The sequence below is a fragment of the Herpailurus yagouaroundi genome, unplaced genomic scaffold (assembly GCF_014898765.1).
Source record: "Herpailurus yagouaroundi ecotype Mexico unplaced genomic scaffold, PumYag 161, whole genome shotgun sequence".
Taxonomy (NCBI): Eukaryota; Metazoa; Chordata; class Mammalia; order Carnivora; family Felidae; genus Herpailurus; species Herpailurus yagouaroundi.
Genome location: NW_024412402.1, coordinates 10,358,103 through 10,382,134, shown reverse-complemented (window position 1 = coordinate 10,382,134; position 24,032 = coordinate 10,358,103). Strand labels below are relative to the sequence as shown.

Here is a 24,032-nt window from a genome sequence, read left to right as displayed (position 1 = left end):
TATTGCTCAAGAACCATGTAGCATAGGGGCGCCTGGGTGGCTCAGTCAGTTAAGCATCTGACTTCGGCTCAGGTCATGATCTCTTGGTTCATGAGTTTGAGCCCCTCATCGGGCTCTGTGCTGACAGCATGGAGCCCGGAGCCTGCTTTGGATTCTGTGTCTCCCTCTCTCTCTGCCCCTTCCCTGCTCACACTCTGTCTCTCTCTCTCTCTCTCTCTCTCAAAAATAAGTAAACATTAAAAAAAAAAAAAAAGAACAGTGTAGCATAGTCCTTGAGAGGAGCAAGTATTCAACAACTTTTCAAATGATACAGGACAAGTTCCAAAAAACCATGATGGCTGTGTGTAGGTAGGTCAAGCCAACCCAAGCAAGGTTGAAGGTGTGTACAACTGAGAACACTTATTTTGAAGTGGCAACTTATTTTTTTAAAAACATTTTAAACATTTATTTATTTTTGAGAGAGACAGAGCATGAACGGGGGAAGGGCAGAGAGAGAGGGAGACACAGAATCCCAAGCAGGCTCCAGGCTCTGAGCTGTCAGCACAGTGTCTGATGCAGGGCTTGAACCCACGAATCATATCATGACCTGAGCCGAAGTCGAACGCTTAACCGACTGAGTCACCCAGGCACCGCTGGAGTGGTGACTTAAAAGCAAAAGATAGTTTGAAGCGAAGAAGCTTTGAGTTCTTATCTACGATGTCCAAATCACTCAAGGGGTTCTCTGGGGGAATAAAATGCTACTTGCATTCTGGAAATGCTGATATCACATGGTCAGAGGACACCAACATGGAAAGCTGGAGGACTGAGCAGGCTTCTCTTTGGAAGCAGGGATTGGGTGATTGCCTGGCTACATTGCACCTGTGTGTTGAGAGAAGAAAATAAAAGAGGTTGCTGTAATTTTCCTTTTATTATCTTATTTTATTTTTAAATTGTAGATAAAGCAAGCATAGGAGAGGGGCAGAGGGAGAGAGAGAGAGAGAGATTGAGACAGAGAGAGAGAAAGAGAGAATCTCAAGCAGGTTCCACACTCAGCTCAGAGCCCATCGTGGGCTTGATCCCGTGACCTTGGGATCATGACCTAGCTAGAATCAAGAGTCAGACACTTAACCAACTGAGCCACCCAGGTGCCCCTTATTTTATTTTATTTTATTTTATTTTATTTTATTTTATTTTATTTTATTTTATTTTGTCTTATTTTATTTTATTTTATTTTGTCTTATTTTATTTTATTTTATTTTATTTTGTCTTATTTTATTTTATTTTTGAGGTTGCTGTATTTTAAACAGGGCAAAATGTTCTGTGTTCATCTTAAATCTATTGTTGTTTGCATGTAGCTGATTTCTCTCTTGGGGAATGTGTGCCTGATGCCTTTCAAGACCCCACCCTCAGAGAGCTCTCTAGAAGGGGAGACAGCCCCTGCTCAGGTCTGGAATATGAGGCTCTCCTCGGTAAGTTGAATATATATCTTCTTTTTAGAATGAAAATATAAATAAAAATTGGGTCATGGGCCAGATAACTGAAATGAGAACCTTGATTTAGAGGTTCCTGTTTGCATCTCTGCAGCCACTTCAGAACGCACGCATTTGGTTTGCTCTGAGCCTGACCTTCTGTGCCGGCAGAAGTCTCTTCAGTCGGACTTGGGTACTGCAGATGTAGCGCAGTTCAGTGCTTGGCTTCCCCTCGGTGCGCCTCATCTTGGGTAAGCAATTGCTTCGTATTTCTTAAGCAGGGATTCACGCTTTGCTCTCTCAGGAGAAGGCTTTAATTTGATGGCCACGTTTGCAGGGCTCTCCACCTCTGTAGGAAGAGATGGGTATAAGGTAGCCTGGTGGGTGCACTTTCCCTTTCTGTGGGGTAGAGTTGCTTCTGTTAAGATCCTCAGAGAGAAGAGGGGTAAGGTTTGCCCTTAATGAAAGAGTAGGTGATGATGATGATGATGATGATGAAGAACAAGACTTTCATTTATAATTTGCCTGTGGTTTTAGGTAGAGCAGTGACTAGCTGCCCTTGAACTCATGGCGGGACTTGTCCCTCACTGTTTCTCTTCCCCCAATCCTAGACAGACCAATATTTAACCTTAAGAAGTCAGAAACTTAAACCTCTCAAGAGGGCTAGGCTATACTGTCCTTACCAATCACGTCCTTTGCAAAGCTCTGATCTCATGAAGGCCTGATGCAGGGTCCTTTAGGTGTAACCTGGTCTGAGGAGGGAGCGGGAGTAATGACTTCTAAAGTCCCCTTCAGGTAGAGGGTTGACCAGTGATGTCAAGACTGTCTTACAAGGAGCCATGTGACCTCCCAGCCCAATGTAGGATAAACGGTCTTGGAAGGAAAACTGAGGACGCATTTCAAGAACTTCATGCCTCAGAGGGGTTACGTGGGTAACTATACCTCAAAACAATGAGAGCCCAGAGGTGCACAGCCAGGGGTGAATCGAGGGGACTTAGCCTCGCGAGGTGAGCGGGGTAGGTAAGGGAAGCCTGTGCAGGTGTCTATTTGCTCAGTGGTTGGTTGTCCTTACGGGGGGGCAAGCACTGGCACTCAGAGGCAGCACCTCTCCCTTATCTTGTTTTGTGATATTGTAACATTAGGGGGTCATTTTCACATCCTGTGTGGTTGTCTCATTGTCACGAGTCCCTTTTCTGAAGAGGTTTTTCTATCACGATCGTGCCAAGGGTAACCCTTCCTCTGCACGGTTAACAATGGGAGAGGTGACCCCGATGGTTACAACCTGCCCCCCCACTCCCACACCGGGAGCGATAGAAGATATTTGACAGGAGTTATATTGTGAAAGCTCCGTGAGCTCAGGTCAAAATGTTTGTCCAACACACGAGACTTCTGACCATGCAGAATTATCTTAAGAGCATCTGCTGAGGAGATGTCAGGATCTGAAGAAGCGAGGTAAAAGTTGAGAATTTAAGCGGAGTCCTATTCTCAAGGTGCTTAAGGTGCATCTGATGCTTTGGTTGGATTTCTGAAGACCAAGATTCATTTTATGCATCTATTATATATTTGTATATATAAGATTCTGATCTTCATTGTTCAGATAGTAGGTAGAGCTTATAGTTTGGGAGGTGAGCGTGGAGAGCAAGACTTTAATCAAACAAACCCACAAATAAATAGATAATTAGAAATTATGATAAATGCCCCGAAGGAAAGATAAATAGTCTTATTAAAACATGTGGCTTGCCAGGGGGTAGGTGGGGGCACCTGGCGGCTCAGTTGGTTAGGGCGTCTGATTCTTGGTTTCGGCTCAGGTCACAGATCTGATGGTTCGTGGGTTCGAGCCCCACAGTGGGCTCTGAGCTGACAGGGCGGAGCCTGCTTGGGATTCTGCCTCCCTCTCTCTCTACCCCTCCCCTGCTCGCTCTCTCTCTCTCTCTCTCTCTCTCAATAACTAAACAAATACATAAATATTAGAACAACAATAACAACAAAACAAAACATGTGGCTGGGCATCTGACCTGGTAAGTGTGGCTCAGGAGAGATTTCCCTGAGGAAGCCACACTGACTTGACATTTGAAAGCTGAACAGGAGTTCACTGGGTGAAGTGGGCGGGAAAAGCATTCAGTTGGGGGAGCAGATTCATCTTGTTTGGATACATGAAGTTCAGCGAAGTTTTGCTCTAAAACGTGGAATACTTTCAGAAACACGAGGGGCAGTACAAGGGCAGTGAGGGGACAGGTTCTGATCCAGAATGCCTGGGCTTGAATCCTGGCTCTGCCGCTTGCTATGAGTTATCAGGCAAGTCACTTCACCAATCTGTGCCTTAGCGTCCCAGTCTTGGAGACCTCATAGGGTTGTTGCAAAGGTTACACGGGTCAACGTGTAGAGCATTCAGGCGGTACCTGTCATGTAACCCTCTCGGAATTATCGCATATGTAACTACTGATTTCTGGCGTGGTCCTATATTAACGAGGGGGGAGAAAAGGTCCGATCTTTTAATGGTAAGGAGGAGGCCCCGGAGACTGAGTGATTTCCCAGAGATCAAAGCATTAGTTAATGGAAGGTCTGACCCAGGAAGAGAATTTTTTAGGAATTCAAATCCGTGCTTTTTCCACGAACTCATTGCTTTTCTCTTCATTCACAGGGAGTTCTACCGGTGCATATGAGTACTTGGAACCAAAAATGATATCTCGTATTCTTTTTTTTAAAAAATATAATTTATTGTCAAATTGGCTAACGTACAGTGTGTAAAATGTGCTCTTGGTTTCAGGGGTAGATTCCGTGGTTCATCGCTTACACACAACACCCAGTGCTCACCCCAACAAGCGCCCTCCTCGATGCCCATCACCCATTTTCCCCCTCTCCCCCACCCCCCAATCCTCAGATTGTTCCCTGTATTTAAAAGTCTCTTATGGTTTGCCTCCCTCCCTCTCTGTTTGTAACTATTTTTTTTCCCCTTCCCTTCCCCCGTGGTCCTCTGTTAAGTTTCTCAAGATCTACATATGAGTGAAAAAATACTGATCTCTTGTATTCATTAGATTATTTGCACGTTTCCTAAGATTTGTTTGAAAATGGTTGGGTGTGGCTCTGAGTGACTGGAGTTTGGTCCAGGCACTTTAGTGGCGCTGCAGCACAGGCCTGGGACACTCGTAAACAGGAACATATGGCCCTTCTTGAGAATCTAGACTTACCGCGGTTTGGTGTTAGACCTATAAATCAACTGTTCCTCCTCCAAGCAGAGGGTGCACTGCTCTGGGGGAATGTACAAGAATAGTTTGCCGGACAGAGGAGGGAACACAACCAACTCCCTGAAGAGGCATTCAGCCAGAACGTTCAGGGATCTCAGATATCCCAGATATGATGAATTACAATGACGCATGCTCTAAAGGAAGCTCTTTTTCATGGATGTGTGGGGTGGGATGGGTGTCGTGGAGCCAGAAGACGACTGTTGCTCTCTTGAGAGAGATCTGTGTTTTTATCAGAGGTGTTTGGGGGAAACTTAGTATGACTCTTGGGTGTATCTGAGTCAGTGTAATTATTATCTACATTGTGATGGGGTTCAAAAATTGAAACTTAAAAGAGTTTCCAGTTCATTCTGATTCATCATTTGCCATTCCTATAAACGTAGACGCTCAGAACCCAAATCTCTCTCGACGCTACAAATTCTGTTTCCTATCTGATTTTTAGGTTATGAGAAACAGGATCTTATGTGGTAATGATTTCTACTTTTTGAAGCACTGTTATCTATATTATCCTGTTTGATCCTTGCATTATTGTCCTCATGTTATAGGCAAGGAAACTGAGGTTCCGCAAGGTCAACTGACTTCTCTGCATAAGTGGGACCTAGGGTAGGACCTCCTTGAACAGTTTGACCCTGCTTTTCCAGATGGAGGATTTTGTTGTTTAGAACGCAGGTAAGGAATCTCTTAGGTAATCATTGTGTACAAGTTAAAATGGCCACAACATGTGGACTTCCCACCAGCGCTGGGTGGGGTACTGTGATGGTATTACACAAAGGCGGCTTTCCTCCTAGCAGGTTCTAGGTAGAGTTCTTTTAACGGCAGGATGTTCCGGGGGCAGGGATCATGGCCGAGACCAGACAGAGCGGTTGGTAGGAACCCTAAACTGGTTGGATTGTAACTCCCTGGAGTTGGTGTTCTGTTTCATTAAGAAAATTGTGGGGCATGGTGAAAAACAATGAATCCTTTCCCAGAGCTGGTAGACGCAGCGAAATTAACACCACAGAGATAATATAGATACTTAAAAAGTACTTTTTTGCCCATGTGCAGGCCCAGTCTCATTCTATCCCTGCTGCCTTGCTTAAAAAGGTGGGGGGCGGGGGGGAGGGGAGGGCAAAAAAAAAAAAAAAAGAAGCTCACCATGTATATTTTATGCGGCTCCTTTCCGCCACAGAACGCGGTGAGTGCCTTAACTGAGTTGAAAATTTTCTCCTTATTTGTGTAGCTCCTTTCCCACATGTCCTGAATATTCTCTATATGCTTAAAAGTAATAATTTTAATTTACTTGGAGAGATAGGCAAAAATCTCACACTGAGTCAGCTGTCATCTTTTGTTTATGTGACATCCTTAGGTTGTAGAAATGGCCAGGGTTGTCATCTCAAGGACATCCTGAAATTATTTGCTTTTTTCCTCTTGAAAAGCAATTTTCATCTAATCTTCTCTTACAGCCAATCTAAAGCGGCCCCCAAGCGACTCTCCAAACACTGCTTTGTTTTGTTTCATGACAGCACTTTCTAGCATCTGCTATTTTCTTGTTCATTCACTTGCTTCTTTTTTTCCCCCCTCCATCTCCCCCCCCCCCCCCCCAACTCGCAAACTGCAGGTGAGTGGCACCTTGTCCTTGTCCTTGTTCGGGGCTGTAGCCCAGTGCCTCAGGCACAGACTGGCTCACAGAGGCACTCACTGTGGTTTGTTAACAAACTTCTCTTGATGCTATTTTCTGATCTTTTTTTTCTTTTATCTGAAGGTTGAAAAATTGGAGAGCAGGCATGTGTTGCCCACTGAAACTCCTCCTGATGCCAGTGTTACTGGGTAAGTAGAAACCAAGGAACCAAGGAGGGTGTTTGATTTCTTGTAAGTCTCGTGCGTTTTCAAAAGCCGGCTTTATAGATTTTCATTTCCCTTTGGTTTGCTGAAAACGGAAACCCCAACCTGGAACATCCTAGTTTTGCTGAGGCAGCTGTTTTAGAAGCTAGGTAGCAAACTCTTTCTTGGAAAGCTGAATCTTCCTCTGTTTCTATTAGAAACAGAAGGCCTTCGGGTCCTTGATTGTGTGTTCTAGGACCTTCCTATGTGGTACGAAGAAAATTTCTCTCTGGCATTCCTGCGCTTTAAATCGTGACCTTAAGAACACAGCTAGTCTCAGATCAGGAAATGAAATTACCGAAGAGAGTCCCAGAATCCCTGTTCTCTGCTGTTGCTGTAGCTACACCAGCCTTCTTGTGGTTCCTCAAATGCACTGAGCTCTTCACAATTTGGGGTGGTTTCTTTTGCCAGGACTTTCTCTCCCCACCTTACCCCAGCGAGCCTGCCTAAGGCTTCCTTAGCCTTCAGGTTTCTCCTTAAGCTTCCTTCCTTCTGGAAACCTCCTCTGAACCATGCCACACACCCCCCCTGCCCCCCAGCCCCCATCCCCGGCCCTGGCCCCTGGCCCTCAGGTTGGGTTGGAGTCTCCTGTTCATGTAACTTCTGTGCTCTGGGCTGCTTCTTGTGTATAGTTCATGTCTTCTTTCTAAGTTGTCTGTCCTTTCTCCCTGCCTTTTCTTTTTTTTTTTTTAAAGCTTATTTTTATTTATTTTGAGGGGGGAGGGGTGGAGAGAGAGAGGGAGACGGAATCCCAAGCAGGCTGTGCACTGACCGCACATAGCCCCTTGCAGGACTCGAACTCACAAACCGTGAGATCATGACTTGAGCCAAAACCAGGAGTCAGATGCTTAACCGACTGAGCCACGCAGGCATCTTCTCCCTGCCTTTTCTCTTTATCCCATGGAGATAGCTCTGTAGGAAGAATGAATGACTAAGGTGCTTTGCTCTCATAGTCTCTTATTTTTCCTCTTTATTGTTAGTTTTTTAGCTGTGCATGGTAACCTAAACACTGACTCAGCAACGTGCACATAAGAACTGCCTTTGCTCTAATTCCAGGAAACAGAGAATGTGCACCAATATGCAGACACACACACACACACACACACACACACACACACACACGAAAATGGTATGTATTTAAGAGAAGCTTTTAGAACCATGCAGGCTGGTCATGTTCTGAGGCTCTTTAGACATTTCCTCAGAGGCACAGGAGGCAGCCTGCAGATTTCTGCCCTTCCAGCCAGAGACCTAACAATTCAGCCCCGTAGGCGGTGGCATCAGGGCATTTTGTATTTCTTTGCAGAGAGCTTTTTCCTCTGTAGAAAGTCTCATTTTCTCCATCCGTTGTTCTACAAAGGTTACCCGTCAGGTGTCAGTTTCTCGTCGCTTTGGTGGCTGCCTCTGCTTTCTAGCTAACCTTCACTTAATACTACATAGGGCGCTCTTAATATTAAATGAAACTAGCTTAATATTAAACTAATTAAATTAAATTAAAGGTATAAGAACACCTTTAAGCACGTGTGAATTTGCTCAGTTCTTCCTTACAGGAAAATTCCAAATCGGCTTTGGAGATGATTTTGATGTCTTTCCAAACACTTTCCCTCCAGAGGGTGTAGGGTTCATGTTTTCTTTTCCATCTTCCCCACTGTGCGCGCCTGCTGTTGGGCAGGAAGTTAACCCTCTTCTCTCAGGGCAACAGCTTGCATGAAAAGACTGGCACATTTTCTGTTTATTCCCATACGTGTTCACTTGGCTCTTCCTCGATAGAAACTGGCCAGCACCTAGAGGGGTCTTGCTCAATGTTGTCTCTCCACACAGGGCACATCTTGTGCAAACGGAAAGAGCCGCGTAATGGTTTCCTCTTTTAATGAAAAGAGAGGTGATTTGAGCGATATATAGATAGTGGAGTGGTGCCTATGCATAAACACCTGGGATCTGAAAAGCCGGGGCTGACGGCAAAGCTGGGGTGGGAAGCGGGGGTGGAGACAGACACAAAGAAAAAGCGGAGGGGAGAACCGTGCTCGTGCTGGTCTAATTACAAGGACCTGCACGGACAGCCAGAATCAGCCAGCAAAGTCAGAGAGAAGCTTTTGTAAGGGAACTAAAGAAAAGGAAAAGAGGAGGGAAGCAAAGAATACTTGTGAGTTGGCTTTTTAGATAGGGAACCCATGGGAAACTAGGAGCAGGAGACATGTCATTTCCTGTTTGTGGGTGTCTAAATGCATGACCCGGAAGGAGAACATCAGGGTTTCCCTGAAAGGGAACTCAGAGAGGGGCACCTGGGTGGCTCAGTCGGTTAAAGCATCTGACTCTTGATTTCTGCTCAGGTCATGATCTCATGGTTTGGGAGATCGAGCCCCACGTTGGGCTCTGCGCTGGGCGTGAAGCCCGCTTGGGATTCTCTCTCTCTCTCTCTCTCTCTGCCCCTTCCCTGCTCTCTCTCTCTTTCTCTCTCTCAAAATAAATAAATAAACTTAAAAACTAGAAGGAAAGAAAGGAGCTGGGAGAAAGGAAGTCCAGAAACAGGGAAGGGACCAGCTAGGAGAACAGGATCAATTTGCATTTTTGCAATATGAAGATTGCAGAACCCCTCCAACTTGAGACATGTGCATAACTAGAAGGTATTTCTCTTACCCTTGGGAGTGCCCTGCTGGTTTGAGTGAGGGGCCTCTGAGTACTTTGTCTGTGTTGGGTCATCTGGGGAGGGAAGACGTATAGTACTTCGTGATTAATACTGATTTTTGTGGTTGAGGGTATTTGTCTAAATGATGTCTCCTCTTGCCTTTGGCTTCTATAGATTATTCCCTGGGCCTGAATGACTTGATTGTTTCCTCCCTTGAGCTAACGGTCCATGTGGGTGATTCAGCCCTGATGGGGTGTGTTTTCCAGAGCACAGAAGAGAAACATGTGACCAAGGTAGACTGGATGTTCTCATCGGGAGAGCACGCCAAGGTAACAAGGAGTAAATACAACTCTGTGGTAGAAACCCCTGGCCAGTGGTGTGAGGACAGCATGGGGAGAGGGAGAATCAGGTCATCAGGTGCCATGAGGTGGTGTTGTCAGAGTTTGGGTTCTGAAGCTTGTCGGAACTGAGCCTCTTCCTTGCTCGGCCCTTTGGCCGTGCGACCCACTGGGCCAGTAACTCCACTTGGCTGACCTTCAGCTTCCTCATCTGTGACGATGAAAGTCATTATCATAATGGTAATGTTTACCTTTTGGGTCCTTGAGAAGCAATGAGAGACGTGCCCATGAAGTTCTTTTTGTTTCTTTTCTTGATGTTTGCCCTTTGTAGAGTAGTTTAGGTGGTTGGGAGGGCTGACAAGGGGAGAGAATTGGTCTAGACAGAAGAGGCATAAGAATGATGTCACAAAAATCTTTTTTGGCGGGGAGAGGACCAGATTCTTTCGGCATTCCGTGCCCCATTCATGTGCCGGGGAATCGTCTCTTTCTCCTTCATGGCCGCTTCAGGTGTTGGGATTAGAAGATGAAGCATGGCCGAGAGGGGGTCTTTCATGGGAGCTCTTTGGAGTGGGAAATAGTGTATACACCCCGTCAGAGATTCTGTAGAGATGCCTGTATCTCAGGATCATTTGTGGAATCTATCCTACGTAACGTGTTACTAACGGTAAGGTCCCGAAGTGTACAAACGAAATACTCTTTATGTAGCTCATAGCATGTTATTCCTTTAATACTTTTCTCACTCAAATTTTTATTAGTATTTTGTATTATGAGAGGGATAGGCCCATGGTGTACGTAGAAATAAGAATTTCCCAGGGCTCCCCTTCCCAGCCTGCAAGCCAGTCCGTGATGATGACTCCTTCTCAAGCTGTATGATATGCTGCCTGGAAGAGGGCAGAAGGGGGGTGGGGAGTGATGGCCAACCTGCCAGGGACCGTCACGACTACCGGTGTGGGGGATTGCCTCAAGGCTTTGAATGCCCTTGAATCCAGGGGCCATAGCAGAAAACGGGGTGGAGATGAGAGAAGGTGTTCAAAAGTTGTGAGTTTGAATCCCCAGAGTGACCTTCAGAGTGGATGTTACATTTTACCTCAGACTGTAAGAAATGGATATGTGTGGACCATAGTCCGCCATTTGTGTGTGAAATAAGGCACAGGGCCTTGTTCGAGTTACAGTGTTACCTGGCACCAAGTACTTTTTAATCATAAGGACAAGGATGATGACAAGTACGATGGCGATGGTGATGATGCCGTTGCCTCCACAGAACAGGGTCTTTTGCATCCAGACTCCTAGGTCTGGTGCCCGTGACTTTAGATTTTCCCCCCAATGTTGTGTTGCCCTCCAGGATGATTATGTGCTATACTATTACGCCAACCTCAGCGTGCCTGTGGGGCGCTTCCAGAACCGTGTGCGCTTGGTGGGAGACATCTCACGCAGCGATGGTTCTCTCCTGCTCCAAAATGTGGAAGAGGCCGACCAGGGAACCTACACTTGTGAAATCCGGCTTGAAATGGAGAGTCTGGTGTTCAAGAAAGCGGTGGTGCTGCATGTTCTACCAGAGGAAACCAAAGGTATGTGAATGCTTACCTAGAGAAGTGTGAAGGGGCAAGAGATCTGATGTGCAAAGAGGGAAGGGAACCGACTTTGTTGAACAAATGCCAGCCTTTGGTCTAGACCCTACCACAGAGTGAATCTGCGATAGTTGGTGTTCTTTTTTTTTTTTCTTTTTAATTTTTTTCTGTTTATTTAATTTTGAGAGAGAGAGAGAGGCAGACTGCAAGTGGGGGAGGGGCAGAGAGAAAGAGGGAGAGACGGAATCGGAAGCAGGCTCCAGGCTCTGAGCTGTCAGCACAGAACCCGACGTGGGGGTTCGAACCCATGAACGGTGAGATCGCGACCCGAGCCGCAGTTGGACGCTTAACCGACTGAGCCACCCAGGCACCCCAGCAATTGGTGTTCTTTAAAGAAAAATCTTGACAGTGGTAATTTTATTATTACCTTAAATGTGTCCCATCATCATGAAAATGCCGTGGAGGAAATATTGGTCTTTTCATTTTACAGATGAATTAACTTGAGGCTCAGAGAGGCTTAGATGTGACTGGTCTAAGGACGCATGTTTATTAAATGACGCATCTAGTACTTAAGCCCTGGAGCCTCTGACATCAAAGTCCCTATTCCTTTTACCCTGTCCTGGTGGTACTTCCCGTCCGTTATCCTCAGTGACGCCATGTCCATATTTAGTAGGTTCCTCTGGTAAGCGTTCTAGGGGACAGAAAAGAAATGAGAGGATCTCGGTATCTTCTTTGGATTTCATCTTCCCATTTGTAAATGGAGGGTGTGCCTTCAGTAGACTGCTGGTGTTCAAACTGTGCTGTGTAGTACCCTAAAGGTCCAAGGAACCTGGTAGGCTGCGCAAAGGGTGAGAGCAGGGCAGGGGTTAATAGAGGATCCGGTCTAAGAGGACCTCAGGCCTCCAACTGCAACCAAAGTCCTTTATCTTTCTCCTGTTTTATTCATTGGGCTGCCAGAGAAGATTTTGTTTGAAGAAAGAATTCTGCTGCCTTAAAAAAAACCTTGAAAACCCTAGAATTAGATATATTCTTTCAAAGTGTTGAGGGACGAGTCTACGGTCTCAGGAAAGCTTGCTAGAACCTGGACCTCCTCTCCTCCCCCAGCTGGTTTGGCCCGCTGTGTGCGCCTCTTTGGTGATGCCCATCACGCCTGCCCAGATGTGTCTTCCCTGTTCACCTGGGTCTGTATTCTTTGTCCTCTGACCAGCCTGGGACCCCCTGCCTGGCGCAGAGTAAGCCATCGATAAACATTTGTCGAATGAGGGGCGCCTGGGTGGCTCAGTCGGTTGAGCATCCGACTTCGGCTCAGATCATGAGCTCATGGTTTGTGGGTTCCAGCCCCACATCAGGGTCTGTGCTGATGGCTCAGAGTCTGGAGGCTGCTTCCGATTCGGTGTCTCCTTCTCTCTCTCTCTCTGCCCCTCCCCCATTCATGCTCTGTCTCTCTCTGTATGTCAAAAATAAATAAACGTTTTAAAAATTAAAACAAACAGACACTTGTCGAATGAATGAAATTCTGGAATTAGCACCCTTCACTTGGAATCCTGTTTCTAAAAACTGGAGCTGTAAAAGGGATTGTAGAAGGTGGCCTCTGACCTCCCTCCTAAACTTTTCTACTGTTTTTCCTTTTCTTTTTTGTTTTAAAGTTTATTTATTTTGAGAGGGAGGAGGGGGAGAGAGTATCCCAGGCTAACAGCACAGAGCCTGTTAGATGAGGGGCTCGATCTCATGAACCATGAGATCATGACCTGAGCTGAAACCAAGAGCCAGACGCTTAACTGACCGAACCACCCAGGCGCCCCGCCCCCCTACTTGCTTTCAGTTGACATTTTTCTTTTGATTTCAAAGCTGTAGTTCTCCAGAAAGGAAATGAATCAGCTATTTCCCCAAGGATCATCTTTGGGCTACTCCTTTCTGCTTTGTCCTCTGATGCCATGCCCAAATGCTTGTCCATACAAATACAGCCTATAAAACAGGAGCCTTTTCCCTCTTTGAAGAGACGCAGAGGCCATAAAGTAAAAGAAGCCAATTTCAGAATTGGAAAATCCATGGACACAGGCTAGAACAATTTTAGGGTTTGTCAGATATTTGCCCCGTAGCCAGTGGAGCAACCTGTATTTATTTTTCCCTTGTGGCCGGAAAGGGAGTAGAGCCAACTCCTAAAAATCTGCCTGCTGGCCACTGGAAAGTTGTCCAGCTTGCTTGGTGGAGGTTGTCTTCCCCCATGTGAAGTCACCTATACTTTGCTCTACAGAGTTTACTCCTCAGTTTCTAATTTTTCTATGCTCTTGCTACCGTTTAGAATTTTTTTCCATGATCCTACTGCTTCAATTCCTTTTTCCTCATAGGTTTTATTTTAAATATCACAGACAATATTCTTGCAAACAAAAATAGTATTAACTTCCTGTACTTTTGCTCTAGAACCGGCCATCCTTCACTTAGTGCGGGGGCCCGGTACAGTGAGTGAGAGCTTTTGCGCGTTTCTTCACTTAGGTCTGGGGTGTGTGCTTCCTCAGCCTTTTCTGGGCCGTGTGCTTTTGGGTGCTTTCACCTTCTTCCTCTGAAAATGGGCAAATGATAGTGCATGTCTCAAAATATCGTAATGACTGGCTGATATGTTACACACACCGTGTCTGGCACATGCCTGGTGCAATGAAAGGTGCAGAATGGGTCAGTTATATTTACTGCATTTGAAAAATAGAGCTCAGTTGGGGAAGCGTCCAACTTAGGCTCAGGTCACAATCTCGCGGTCCGTGAGTTCGAGCCCCGCGTCAGGCTCTGGGCTGATGGCTCGGAGCCTGGAGCCTGTTTCCGATTCTGTGTCTCCCTCTCTCTCTGCCCCTCCCCCGTTCATGCTCTGTCTCTCTCTGTCCCAAAAAAATAAATAAACGTTAAAAAAAAAAAAATTTAAAGAAAAATAGAGCTCAGTTGGTGAAGCGTCCAACTTCGGCTCAGGTCATGATCTCACGGGGTGAGTTGGAGCTCCACATCAGGCTCCTTGTGAGAGTGCAGAGCCTGCTTGGGATTCTGTCTCTCTCTCTCTCTCTCTCTCTCTCTCTCCTCTCCCCCTGCCCCCCCTTCTCTCTGCCTCCCCTTCCCCACTCACTTGCCATCTCTCTCTCTCTCTCTCTCTCTCTCTCTTTCAGAATAAATAAATAAACTTAAAAAAAAATAGAGTTCAGCTCTTAATGTGCTGTTGGATTTAGGGGGACCTTCCCTCCCTATCCGTCTTCTTTGGAGTGAATTTCTGTTACTTTCAAAATGACTCCCTCCATAGAGTTTCAAGTTCATAATATTTTCTTTTGCTTTCCTCCTATTGTGCATCTCCCCTGCTGGGCAGGAAGTTCATGTTCCCCCAGAGCAACAATTTGGATGAAAAGATCGGCTTATGCCCCACGTTTGCTCCTTCATGAGCATTGCTTAATGCTTTAAGCCCTAGGTTTGTGTCTCCCCAAACACCATCCTGCCTTTCATTTCTTAACTGACCTTGGGGTTGATTTGTGTAGCGTATTCTTGAAAAATCAGAATCATTTTGCTAGTTTTTTTTTTCCAGTGGCCCCTTGAAATGATTTACGCAGTAAACACATGATGGGGTCAGTTGCGCGTACAAAAAAAGCAGAAAGAAGAGTCTAGAAGTTGGGAAGCCAGAGGCAAGGGAATCTGTCGGGGGAGTGGGGGCAGGGATTAAAACAGAAAGACAGGGGCGCTTGGGTGGCTCAGTCGGTTAAGCGGCCGACTTCGGCTCAGGTCACGATCTCACACTCCGTGGGTTCGAGCCCCGCGTCGGGCTCTGTGCTGACCACTTAGAGCCTGGAGCCTGTTTCGGATTCCGTGTCTCCCTCTCTCTGACCCTCCCCCGTTCATGCTCTGTCTCTCTCTGTCTCAAAAATAAATAAACGTTAAAAAAAAAAAAAAAAAAACAGACAAGCCAAGAGAAAAGCGGTCTATTGTCTTGGCCTAATTAGCAAGCAGTCCTGTGACCTGTACCATAGCCAGCGCTGTCTTAAGCCAGTCCTAAGACAACCTGTAAAAAGAAGGAAAGAAATTGAAGAAAGTCACCCGTGATTCAGTTTTTCAGCTCAAAGAGCCGGTGGGTTATATATAAGCATGAGAATTATATAACTTTCCACTTCCTGTTTATGTTCGGCAGATGTGGGCTTCTAAGCCGGTGATCGGAAAGAGGGGGGCTTCGAAAAAAGAAGAAAGAAAGAGGGGGCTTCAAGATTTTCTGTCCTTTCTTTAGTATAAACCTGAAGTTGAGTTGGGACTGGAGAGAAATTCTGGAAAAGGGGAAGGAGCAGGGAATTAAAGGGAATCAGAATGTGTTTACCGTAGATTGAAGACCCCTCAGAGTTGACGTGTGTGGGTAGCCACGGGTATTCTCTCAGCTGTGGGGTGTCATGTGAGTGAGAGGCCTCTGAGTGCTTTGTCCACACGGGATCATCTGGCTCATCTGCGGAGTGAATGTGTGCGGTATTTGGGGGGTGGCATTGATTTTATGGCTGCGGATCTTTGGCTAAACATGATCTCTTCTGGAAGTTCTTTGACTTCTGTAGATTATACCTTGGGTTTGACTTGAGTTACCCTTTTATCCCCAGAGCTCATGGCCCATGTGGGTGATTCGACTCAGCTGAGCTGTGTTCTCCAGAGCACAGGAGAGAAACGCATGACCAAGGTAGACTGGACGTTCTCATCAGGAGAGCATGCCGAGGTAAAGGAGAAAGCACCACTGCTGTGCTGTCGAAGCCCCTGGCGGATGGCGTCAGGACGGTGTGGGGGCAGGGGGAATCGGGGCAGCGGGTGCCGTGCGGTGGTGTTGCAGGGCCTGGGCTTCGGAGCTTGTCAGAACTGGGCCTCAGCTCAGCCACTTGGCTGTGGGCAACTTTAGCTTCCTGGTGGGAAAAATGGCTCTGATGCAGATGAGGAAGAGGAGAAGGATGATATTCTCGCTGCTGCTGCTGCTGCCTGCTCAGCTTTTAGGGCCGTGGAGACACGTGTACTGGATCGTCCGTGCAAAGCATTTGTACGTGACTTGGCCACTGCCTTTTGGTTTCCTTCCTCTTTTCCCTTCTCTTTGTAGAGTCCGTGGGAGAATGAGGGGGGTTGACTTTGGTGGCCTTGTGTCTAAGCTCCTGGCTGGGCATAAGAATCGTTGCATTCTTATTTTTATGTCGGTTATTTTTTTTTTTAATTTTTTTTTTCAACGTTTTTATTTATTTTTGGGACAGAGAGAGACAGAGCATGAACGGGGGAGGGGCAGAGAGAGAGGGAGACACAGAATCGGAAACAGGCTCCAGGCTCCGAGCCATCAGCCCAGAGCCCGACGCGGGGCTCGAACTCACGGACCGCGAGATCGTGACCTGGCTGAAGTCGGACGCTTAACCGACTGCGCCACCCAGGCGCCCCAATTTCGGTTATTTTTATAAGTTTTCTTCTGTGCCCCGCTGCCCCACTTCTGGGATGGAGGGAATTTTCTTTGTCTCTATGGGTGCTTCAGGCGTTGGCATTAGTAGGTCCTGGGGGCCAACGCGCAGACTAGTTCATGGGAACTTGCGTGCAAGCAACGGGTGAGTTCACGAGACCATAGGCGTCCTTTGTGCCTGCTGATGTACACGTGGGGCAAGGTGCGCTGCGGGGGATATCCCAGGTCGGTTACTGTTAATAAAAATTAAGGTGCAAAGTTTATAAAAGATTTATCTTTTCTAAATTAAGACATATTCCCAGCCACCTCTGTTGAAAAGTCATTTGTACTCCCTCGATTCCTGTTTGCCGTCTGAGTGGGCCTCATGGTGGCACATGGGGAATTACATGTGGCCCCAGGTTCACCTCTGGGAGCTTGTCGTGCGTTGAGATGTCAACTGCTAAGTGAGTCACTGCAGAAGATAGGTTGAGAATGAGCCTTTCGAGCTGTGAATTCAAAACACAGAGAGGTTTCGCATCCATGTTTGTATCCGTATACCCATTTCCTTTTCTTAAAAGCCTTAAAAAATGTTCTAAGTTTATTTATTTATTTGAGAGAGACAGAGACAGGGTGAGTGGGGGAGGGGTAGAGAGAGGAGAGAGAGAGAGAGAGAGAGAGAGAGAGAGAATCCTAAGCAGGCTCCTTTAACAGGTATTTACTTACTCATTTAACAGGTATTTTAAGCACCTATGTAGCAAACACTCACGGCTCCTGCCCTGATGGGAGACTTACGGTCAAGATCAAGGGATATATACAGTAAAATAATGAGGAAACAAATATATGCTATGTCAGGTATTAGTAAGAGCTATGAGGAACAAGAAGGCAGACGTTTGTGGTTCTTACTGTATATAGGTGGTCAGAGAGCCCTCACTGAACAGATGACATTTGAGCAGAGATTTGAAGTGAGGGAGTGAACCATGTGTATTTTGGGAGGGAGGGATGTCCCAGGCATAGGGAGCACAAAGTACAAAGGCCCTGAGGCCAGTACTCAAGGAGAGCAAAGAGGCCGGTGTGGCTAGAATGAAGTGGTGAAGTGACCCGAAGAGGTAAAGTGAAGAAAAAGTGTAAGATGAAATCAGAGAGGAAAATGGAGCGGGGCAGATCATGGAGGGCCTTGTACTTTTAGCAGAAATGGGAGGGGGCATTGGAGGGTTTTGAGTAGAGGGGTAACGTGATTTAACTTCTATTTCCTTTTTTTTTTTTTTAACATTTATTTATTATTGAGAGACAGAGAGAGACAGAGCATGAGCAGGGGAGGGGCTGAGAGATGGGGATACACAGAATCCGAAGCAGGCTCCAGGCTCTGAGCTGTCAGTACAGAGCCCGTCGCGGGGCTCGAACTCACAAACCGCGAGATCATGACCTGAGCTGAAGTCGGACACTTAACCGACGGAGCCACCCAGGCGCCCCTTTTTAAAAATATTTTTTTTCAACGTTTTTTATTTATTTATTTATTTATTTTTATTTTTGGGACGGAGAGAGACAGAGCATGAATGGGGGAGGGGCAGAGAGAGAGGGAGACACAGAATCGGAAACAGGCTCCAGGCTCCGAGCCATCAGCCCAGAGCCCGACGCGGGGCTCGAACTCACGGACCGCGAGATCGTGACCTGGCTGAAGCCGGACGCTTAACCGACTGCGCCACCCAGGCGCCCCTAAAAATATTTTTAACGTTTATTCATTTTTTGAGAGACAGAGCGTGAATGGGGGAGGGGCAGAGAGGGAGACGCAGAATCTGAAGCAGGTCCAGGCTCTAAGCTGTCAGCACAGAGCCTGACACGGGGCTCGAACCCACAAACCGCGAGATCATGACCTGAGCCGAAATTGGACGCTTAGCCAACTGAGCTACCCCGGCGCCCCTTAACTTCTATTTCTAAGGGCTCATCTGCTGAGAATAGACCAGTTTGGAGAAAGCAGGGAGACAAGTAAGGAAGCTTATTGCAGGAATTGAGGTGAGAGATGCGGTGGCCTGGGTCAGAATGGTAACCATGGGAGGAGGTGACAAATAGCTAGATTTGGGATATATCTTCAAGGCAGAGGTGACAGGATTTGCTGAGGGATTTTCCATGTGAGTTTAAGAAAGTGAGGAGTTTAGTAGGATGACTTCAAGATTTTTGGCCGGAGCATCTGGAAGAAGACATTGCCACTTACCAAAGTGGGATGGACTGGAAGGGGCTGGGTTTGGGGGAAGAATGTGGAATTTAGTCTTAGACGTGTTTCCAGGGTCTGTCGGAAATCCACTTGGGAGTGCCGTAAGAAGTCAAGGGGCCCTTGTGCTTCCTTTTATGGGAAGGGAAGGCCTCTTGTGCCACTTTCCTCATCCTTTTCTGCCCAGGGGACAGGCGTTCACGGTTCGGTGGTGTCCTTCACAGTGACACAGGCTGTGCCCCTGTGTGTGTGCATGGCCTCATGTTGTCTGATATTTCACTGCCCACACACACAGGGCCCTGCACGTCCTGAGAGCCCCCCACTCAACCTTGCCCATGCCCCGACCCCCTTGGTCTTTGCAAACTCATACTTTGCCTTTCCCTTCTAGGAGGAGGTTATGTTACGTTATCACTCCAAACTCAGGGTACCTGTGGGGAACCCCCAGAACCGGGGCCGCTTCCAGAACCGTGTAACCCTGGTGGGGGACACCTCCCGCAATGATGCGTCTATCATGCTCCAAGGAGTGCGGGAGTCTGACAGAGGAAGCTACACCTGCAGTATCCACCTGGGGAACCTGACCTTCAAGAAAACCACCGTGCTGCACGTGATCCTGAAAGAGCCCCGAAGTATCTGACGTTCGGCTGGGGAGGGATGGGGGGCCTCGTAGCGGGTGGGCATGGCCGGGACTAGGGTGAGGCCAGAGAGGCATTCAGGGTGCAGAATTTCAGGGGGCGTCTGTCTCTTACAAGTGCTTGTGCCCTGGACTTCAGTGGCCTTGCCAGTGGCATTTGGAGCCCTAGGCACCTTGCTTGCCTCGCTCTAGTTCTGGCCCTGAGGATGTATAAGGTCAAGGGAGCTGGTATTTGGTGAACACACGCCTTCTGCGAGAACTCACTCGTTGCCGGTGTGATAGGCTGATGGAAAGGTACAGGAGCTCAGAGGTGGATTGGAGTTGGTGTCCGAAGTCACTTTTTACTTGGGTGCTGTATGCTCCGTAGTGGGAGGGAAAATGACCCTGAGCTGGGGAGAGACAGCACCGAACAGAGAGAAAACAGGAAGAGACCGGAGCCCCAAACAGAGGCGTTTTCTGTATTCTGGCCAACCCTGTGCATTAAAGCATTAAAGCCAGTGGTATGTGGGAGAATAAAGACTCGATTGTGTGGACGGAGAGGGTGATCGGTGAGGGGTTAAAGTTAAACCAGAGCACAGGTAACAGTCAGGATGTGGCCTGTGGACTTTGCCTTTCGCTAGAGCCCTTCGCTGGGGGTTGGCTGCGGTTTTTTGGGGGCGGGGAAGTGAAGGAGGCCAGAACACAGCTCGGTACCTCTGACCAGAGATCTGGGTCGATGGAAGCACCTCCCTGTAACAGCACAGGCTCCCAGCCGGAGAGAGAAGGAGGACAAATGGCTTTCTTCACCTCCTCACGAACATGAAGTCGTGTTTTCCACTTCACGGAGGAAATACACGCCATTAGTGGGGGCTCGCTCAACCTCCAAGGCCTCCCCGCCCGCAGGCCTACCTCCATCTGCCCCCCTCCTTACCTCCGTCCTGCCCCCCAAGGCTCCCTTCCGCCCCGGGCTGATCCGAACCTCCGTGCTCAGGTGACATGTTCTCCCCCTCGGGAACCTCGTGCTTTCTACTGGCTTCTGCTCCTCGGCCTATAAATACGCTCAGCTCTTCCTCTTACCTTCTGTCCTCGTCTACTTTAGCTCGCACCCTGTGTCTTTTTTTCTCTCTTAAAGCAGACACAACTCACATGCCGTACAGCTCACCCATTTAAAGCATGCAACTCAGGGGTTCCAGAAAATTCAGAGTTGTGCGACCATCACCGCAATCAGTCGTGTCTTTCTTTCTTGACTTAGCCAAGTAGTTTGCTCAGAGGCTGAATGTGGTGTCTCCTCTGTCACCTCCAATGAATTCCTGAGTGCACTGCAACCTGTCTTCTGCTCCTGCCTCTACTTACCTCACATCACTAATGGTACTCTAATCGCCCGTCCTCAGTCGCCTTTACCCGAGTAGGATTGGCCACTGCATCCTCTCTATATTCAGTAAATATTATATTGGGTTCCCTTCTTCTCTTCTTCCCTCCTTGCCTCCTCTCTCCTTCCCTCCCTTCTCCATCCCTTCCTACCTCTCTCCCTCCTCCCTTCCTTCCTTTCCTTCCTTCCTTCCAAATTCTAGCCAGATATTCCACAAATTCCTCAAACGCAACACATCCAAACCTGCCCCTGCACACGTCTCCACAGCTCATCTCCAGCTTATCTCCTCCACCTGCGTTAACGCCGTCACCATCTACACGGTTACCTAGCCGGATGCCTGGGAGTTGTGCCTGATTCTTCCCTTTCCCATGACCTCCAATCTAACAGGTCAACAGGTCCTGTCATGTCTACTACTGATTTTGGGTCTGCCTTCTTTCCAGTCCTATGCTAGGCTCTGGCTGTCTCTGTGCCATCCTGTCAATCACAGATCTCCGCGTTCTGTCCAGTGCTTGTAATCTTTCAGTGGTTTCTCCATTGTCCACGGAAACAAAAACCAGACTCCTGGCTGGGATAATCAAGGCCCTTCACGACTGGGGACTCTGTTATCTATCCAGCCTCACTCTCCACCGTACCCACGAATGCAACCTTGAACCAGACCCCCAGAACGATTTCTACTTTCTGAATGTACCATCCTGCCGGGCCTCCAGACTTTGCACATACTGTGCCCCGCCCATCCTTCCCCATATCGTTTGCCCAGCAAACTTGATGTTTCCTCAAGGGTTTTAAACTTTAAAACTTTTGCTGAGGAATTCTCATCTGCCCCCCATAGAAGTGGGTACCCTTTTTCCTCTGTGCCCCTCTGTGCCCCATGTGGACTTCCGTCATAGCACCTAGAGCAGTCTGTGGTTCTCTGTCGATGTGTTTGTCCCTCTTCTTGAGATTAGGGACCACGCGTTGTCTCTGGAGCTTCCGTGCCTAGTGATATCTGGCACCCAGGAGGTGTTTACGTATGTATTTAGAGGGACATGAGGAAATGAATGAGGGGTGCCATATGGGTAGAAGTGCCCCTGAAGGCCTTACTTGGCATTCTGACTATGAGGCTGGGTGTTGTAGCATCTATCCTTTTGAAAGCAACCACTTTCTCATAGAAAGATCTACAGCCTCTGAAGCATCTGTTGTTTTATTTTAAGATAGAATTGTTAATGTAAAAGGAAACTCTGCTGTAGGTAAGGTGCTAGTCTCTTCTCCCACCCACCTTGATCTGTACTGTAGGGGTGAGCAAGGGAGCCAGACTTGGCTCTCCATCTAATGGGGACCGCTGGAGTCCCAGGGTTTCCACATGGGGTGGAGTCTGGCTTTCTCCCCCAGCTTCCTGACTTGGCTGTTGCTCCTTGGTATAGAACTTGTGGGACTCTCAGCTCTTTTCCCGAAACACTGAGACCCTCTACTTGCTTGTCTCCTTTCCCAAGCATTGGTGACCCCAACGGCCCTCAAACCTGAGATCCTGGGTGGTAATCAGCTGGTGATCATTGTGGGGATTGTCTGTGGCACTATCCTGCTGCTTCCCGTTCTGATATTGATCGTGAAGAACACCCACAGGAATACGAGGTACAGGGCTGGGTTGGGACGCTGGTGGTACCTCTAACCCGAAGTGGGAGAGTGACAGCACCCTCACCGTGCCATTTTCCCCGAAGGGGGTTACTTTAAAATAGAATCATTTGTGGTTGTCAAATTAGATGTCATCTAGGTAGGGACCCCCACCCCCTGCTCACCGTGCTCCAGAAAGTCCTTGCACGTCCCCACACCCTCTTCATTCACTTTGGTATTTCACAAAGATTGCCAGCTCTTTTGTAACTGGTGGCCTAAGGAGAGCATTATTAAGAGTATAAACCTTTTGCAAGAGCTATAATGGTGCCAGTCCGTGCCCGAGAGAAATGGTTTTTGGATTATCCGCGATATCCACTTCACCTAGAAGCGCAGATCTTGGTGCTCCGACCCAGCAGCAGTGTTTCATTGGCCACTGGCAGGCCCATGGCCCCCCCACCCCCCATTTACCCAAGTGTTGATGACGAAGTCTTGTGGCTGTCTTGCAGAAATTCTGCCCACGGGCAAAGGCCCCCATTCAGGCTAAGTAGCTCTGGCTTCTGAGTCTCTTTTCCCCGTAAAACACCCATTCCACGGAAGGTGCTGGCGTGCCTTCTGGGTTTGCACCTCCTCCCCCCGGGGCCTCGCTGACTCGGTTTGAGCTTGGCTGGCCTCTCCGAGGGTCTTTACGCTGGGCATGAAAGTGGCACTGAGCCCGAAGTTAGACACCCATGTCAACTCACCTACCCACTCTGGGCCTCAGTTTCCCACAAAATGAAATCAGTGCTTCCGTGTCTACTCGCTTATCCTAAAGAAATAAGCAGACGGCTATGCTGAGGTTTGTAAACACGGTTGCTGTAGCACGGGTGATAATCGAACACTGAAATCATCCTCAGTGACGGTCAGAAAGGTAATGATTCACTGCATAGGTGTTCCGTTCAATGACACAGTGCACAATCCCGAATGGGACGACATGGAAAGATGTCCCAGAAGCCGTATTACAGAATGTATGATACGATCTCATTTTTATAAAAAAAGAAAATTATAATACAATGAACATATCTTGTGTGAGTGCCCCTAGGCCCGTATTGAGAAAGTTTGGGAGAATAATTCCCAAGTATTGGTAGTGCTGTTTTTGGGAGAAAAGAGAAGGTGGGTCCCCTGAGGGTGGGAGGTTTACTGGAACTTCAATTTCCAACTCTCTGTGTTTCTTTTGTTTTTTAAAATGTTTTATTTATTTATTTTGAGAGAGTGTGTGCGTGTGCGGTGGGGAAGAGGAGCAGAGAGAGAGAGAGAGAGGGAGAGAAAGAGAGAGAGAGAGAGAGAGAATCCCAAGCAGGCTTTGTTCTATTAGCACAGAGCCTGACTCAGGGCTCAGACTCACGAACCCTGAGATCATGACCTGAGCCGAAATCAAGAGTCGGACGTTCGACCGACTGAGCCACCCAGGCACCCCTCTCTATGTTTCTTTATTATTTGAATTATTTTACAATGAGAACACACAGCTTTATACTCAGATAATATGCGAAAAATATTTCCTCCACTTAAAGACAAAAAAAAAAAAATCCGGTTTCTTTTCTAGCTTCAACCATGATTTTTATTATTATTATGATTTTTATATTTTTTTCAGCTCTTGCCTAGGCCAGAGCAGAAAAAAAGGAAGTGTATTCAGTGGCAGATGCAGAGGGCAGATGGTCAAGAGATCAAAGGCGAGGGCTGGGAAGGGGCCAGGGCTGGCCGATCAGGGAGTTTGTGGCGCCAATTCTGCTCGGCCTCCCCCCTC

At 47.6% G+C, this 24,032-nt stretch overlaps 1 protein-coding gene across 4 annotated transcripts in view; it reads left to right on the top strand.

Annotated features, from left to right (window-relative positions):
- The first annotated feature begins 1,534 nt into the window (after window positions 1-1,534).
- Window positions 1,535-24,032, top strand: part of JAML (junction adhesion molecule like) — a 27,265-nt gene continuing 4,767 nt past the window's right edge. Inside the window, exons 1-7 of one of the 4 annotated variants that reach the window (XM_040483173.1) lie at window positions 1,535-1,699; window positions 6,432-6,496; window positions 9,348-9,502; window positions 10,854-11,079; window positions 15,678-15,790; window positions 19,075-19,312; window positions 22,135-22,273. In XM_040483173.1, coding sequence (XP_040339107.1) covers window positions 6,454-6,496; window positions 9,348-9,502; window positions 10,854-11,079; window positions 15,678-15,790; window positions 19,075-19,312; window positions 22,135-22,273 — 914 coding nt within the window. In that variant the 5' untranslated portion in view covers window positions 1,535-1,699; window positions 6,432-6,453. Of the gene's footprint in view, window positions 1,700-5,236; window positions 5,360-6,431; window positions 6,497-8,527; window positions 8,691-9,347; window positions 9,503-10,853; window positions 11,080-15,677; window positions 15,791-19,074; window positions 19,313-22,134; window positions 22,274-24,032 lie in introns of those variants that run through there. The other 3 variants (XM_040483172.1, XM_040483174.1, XM_040483175.1) reach the window with 3 other exon arrangements.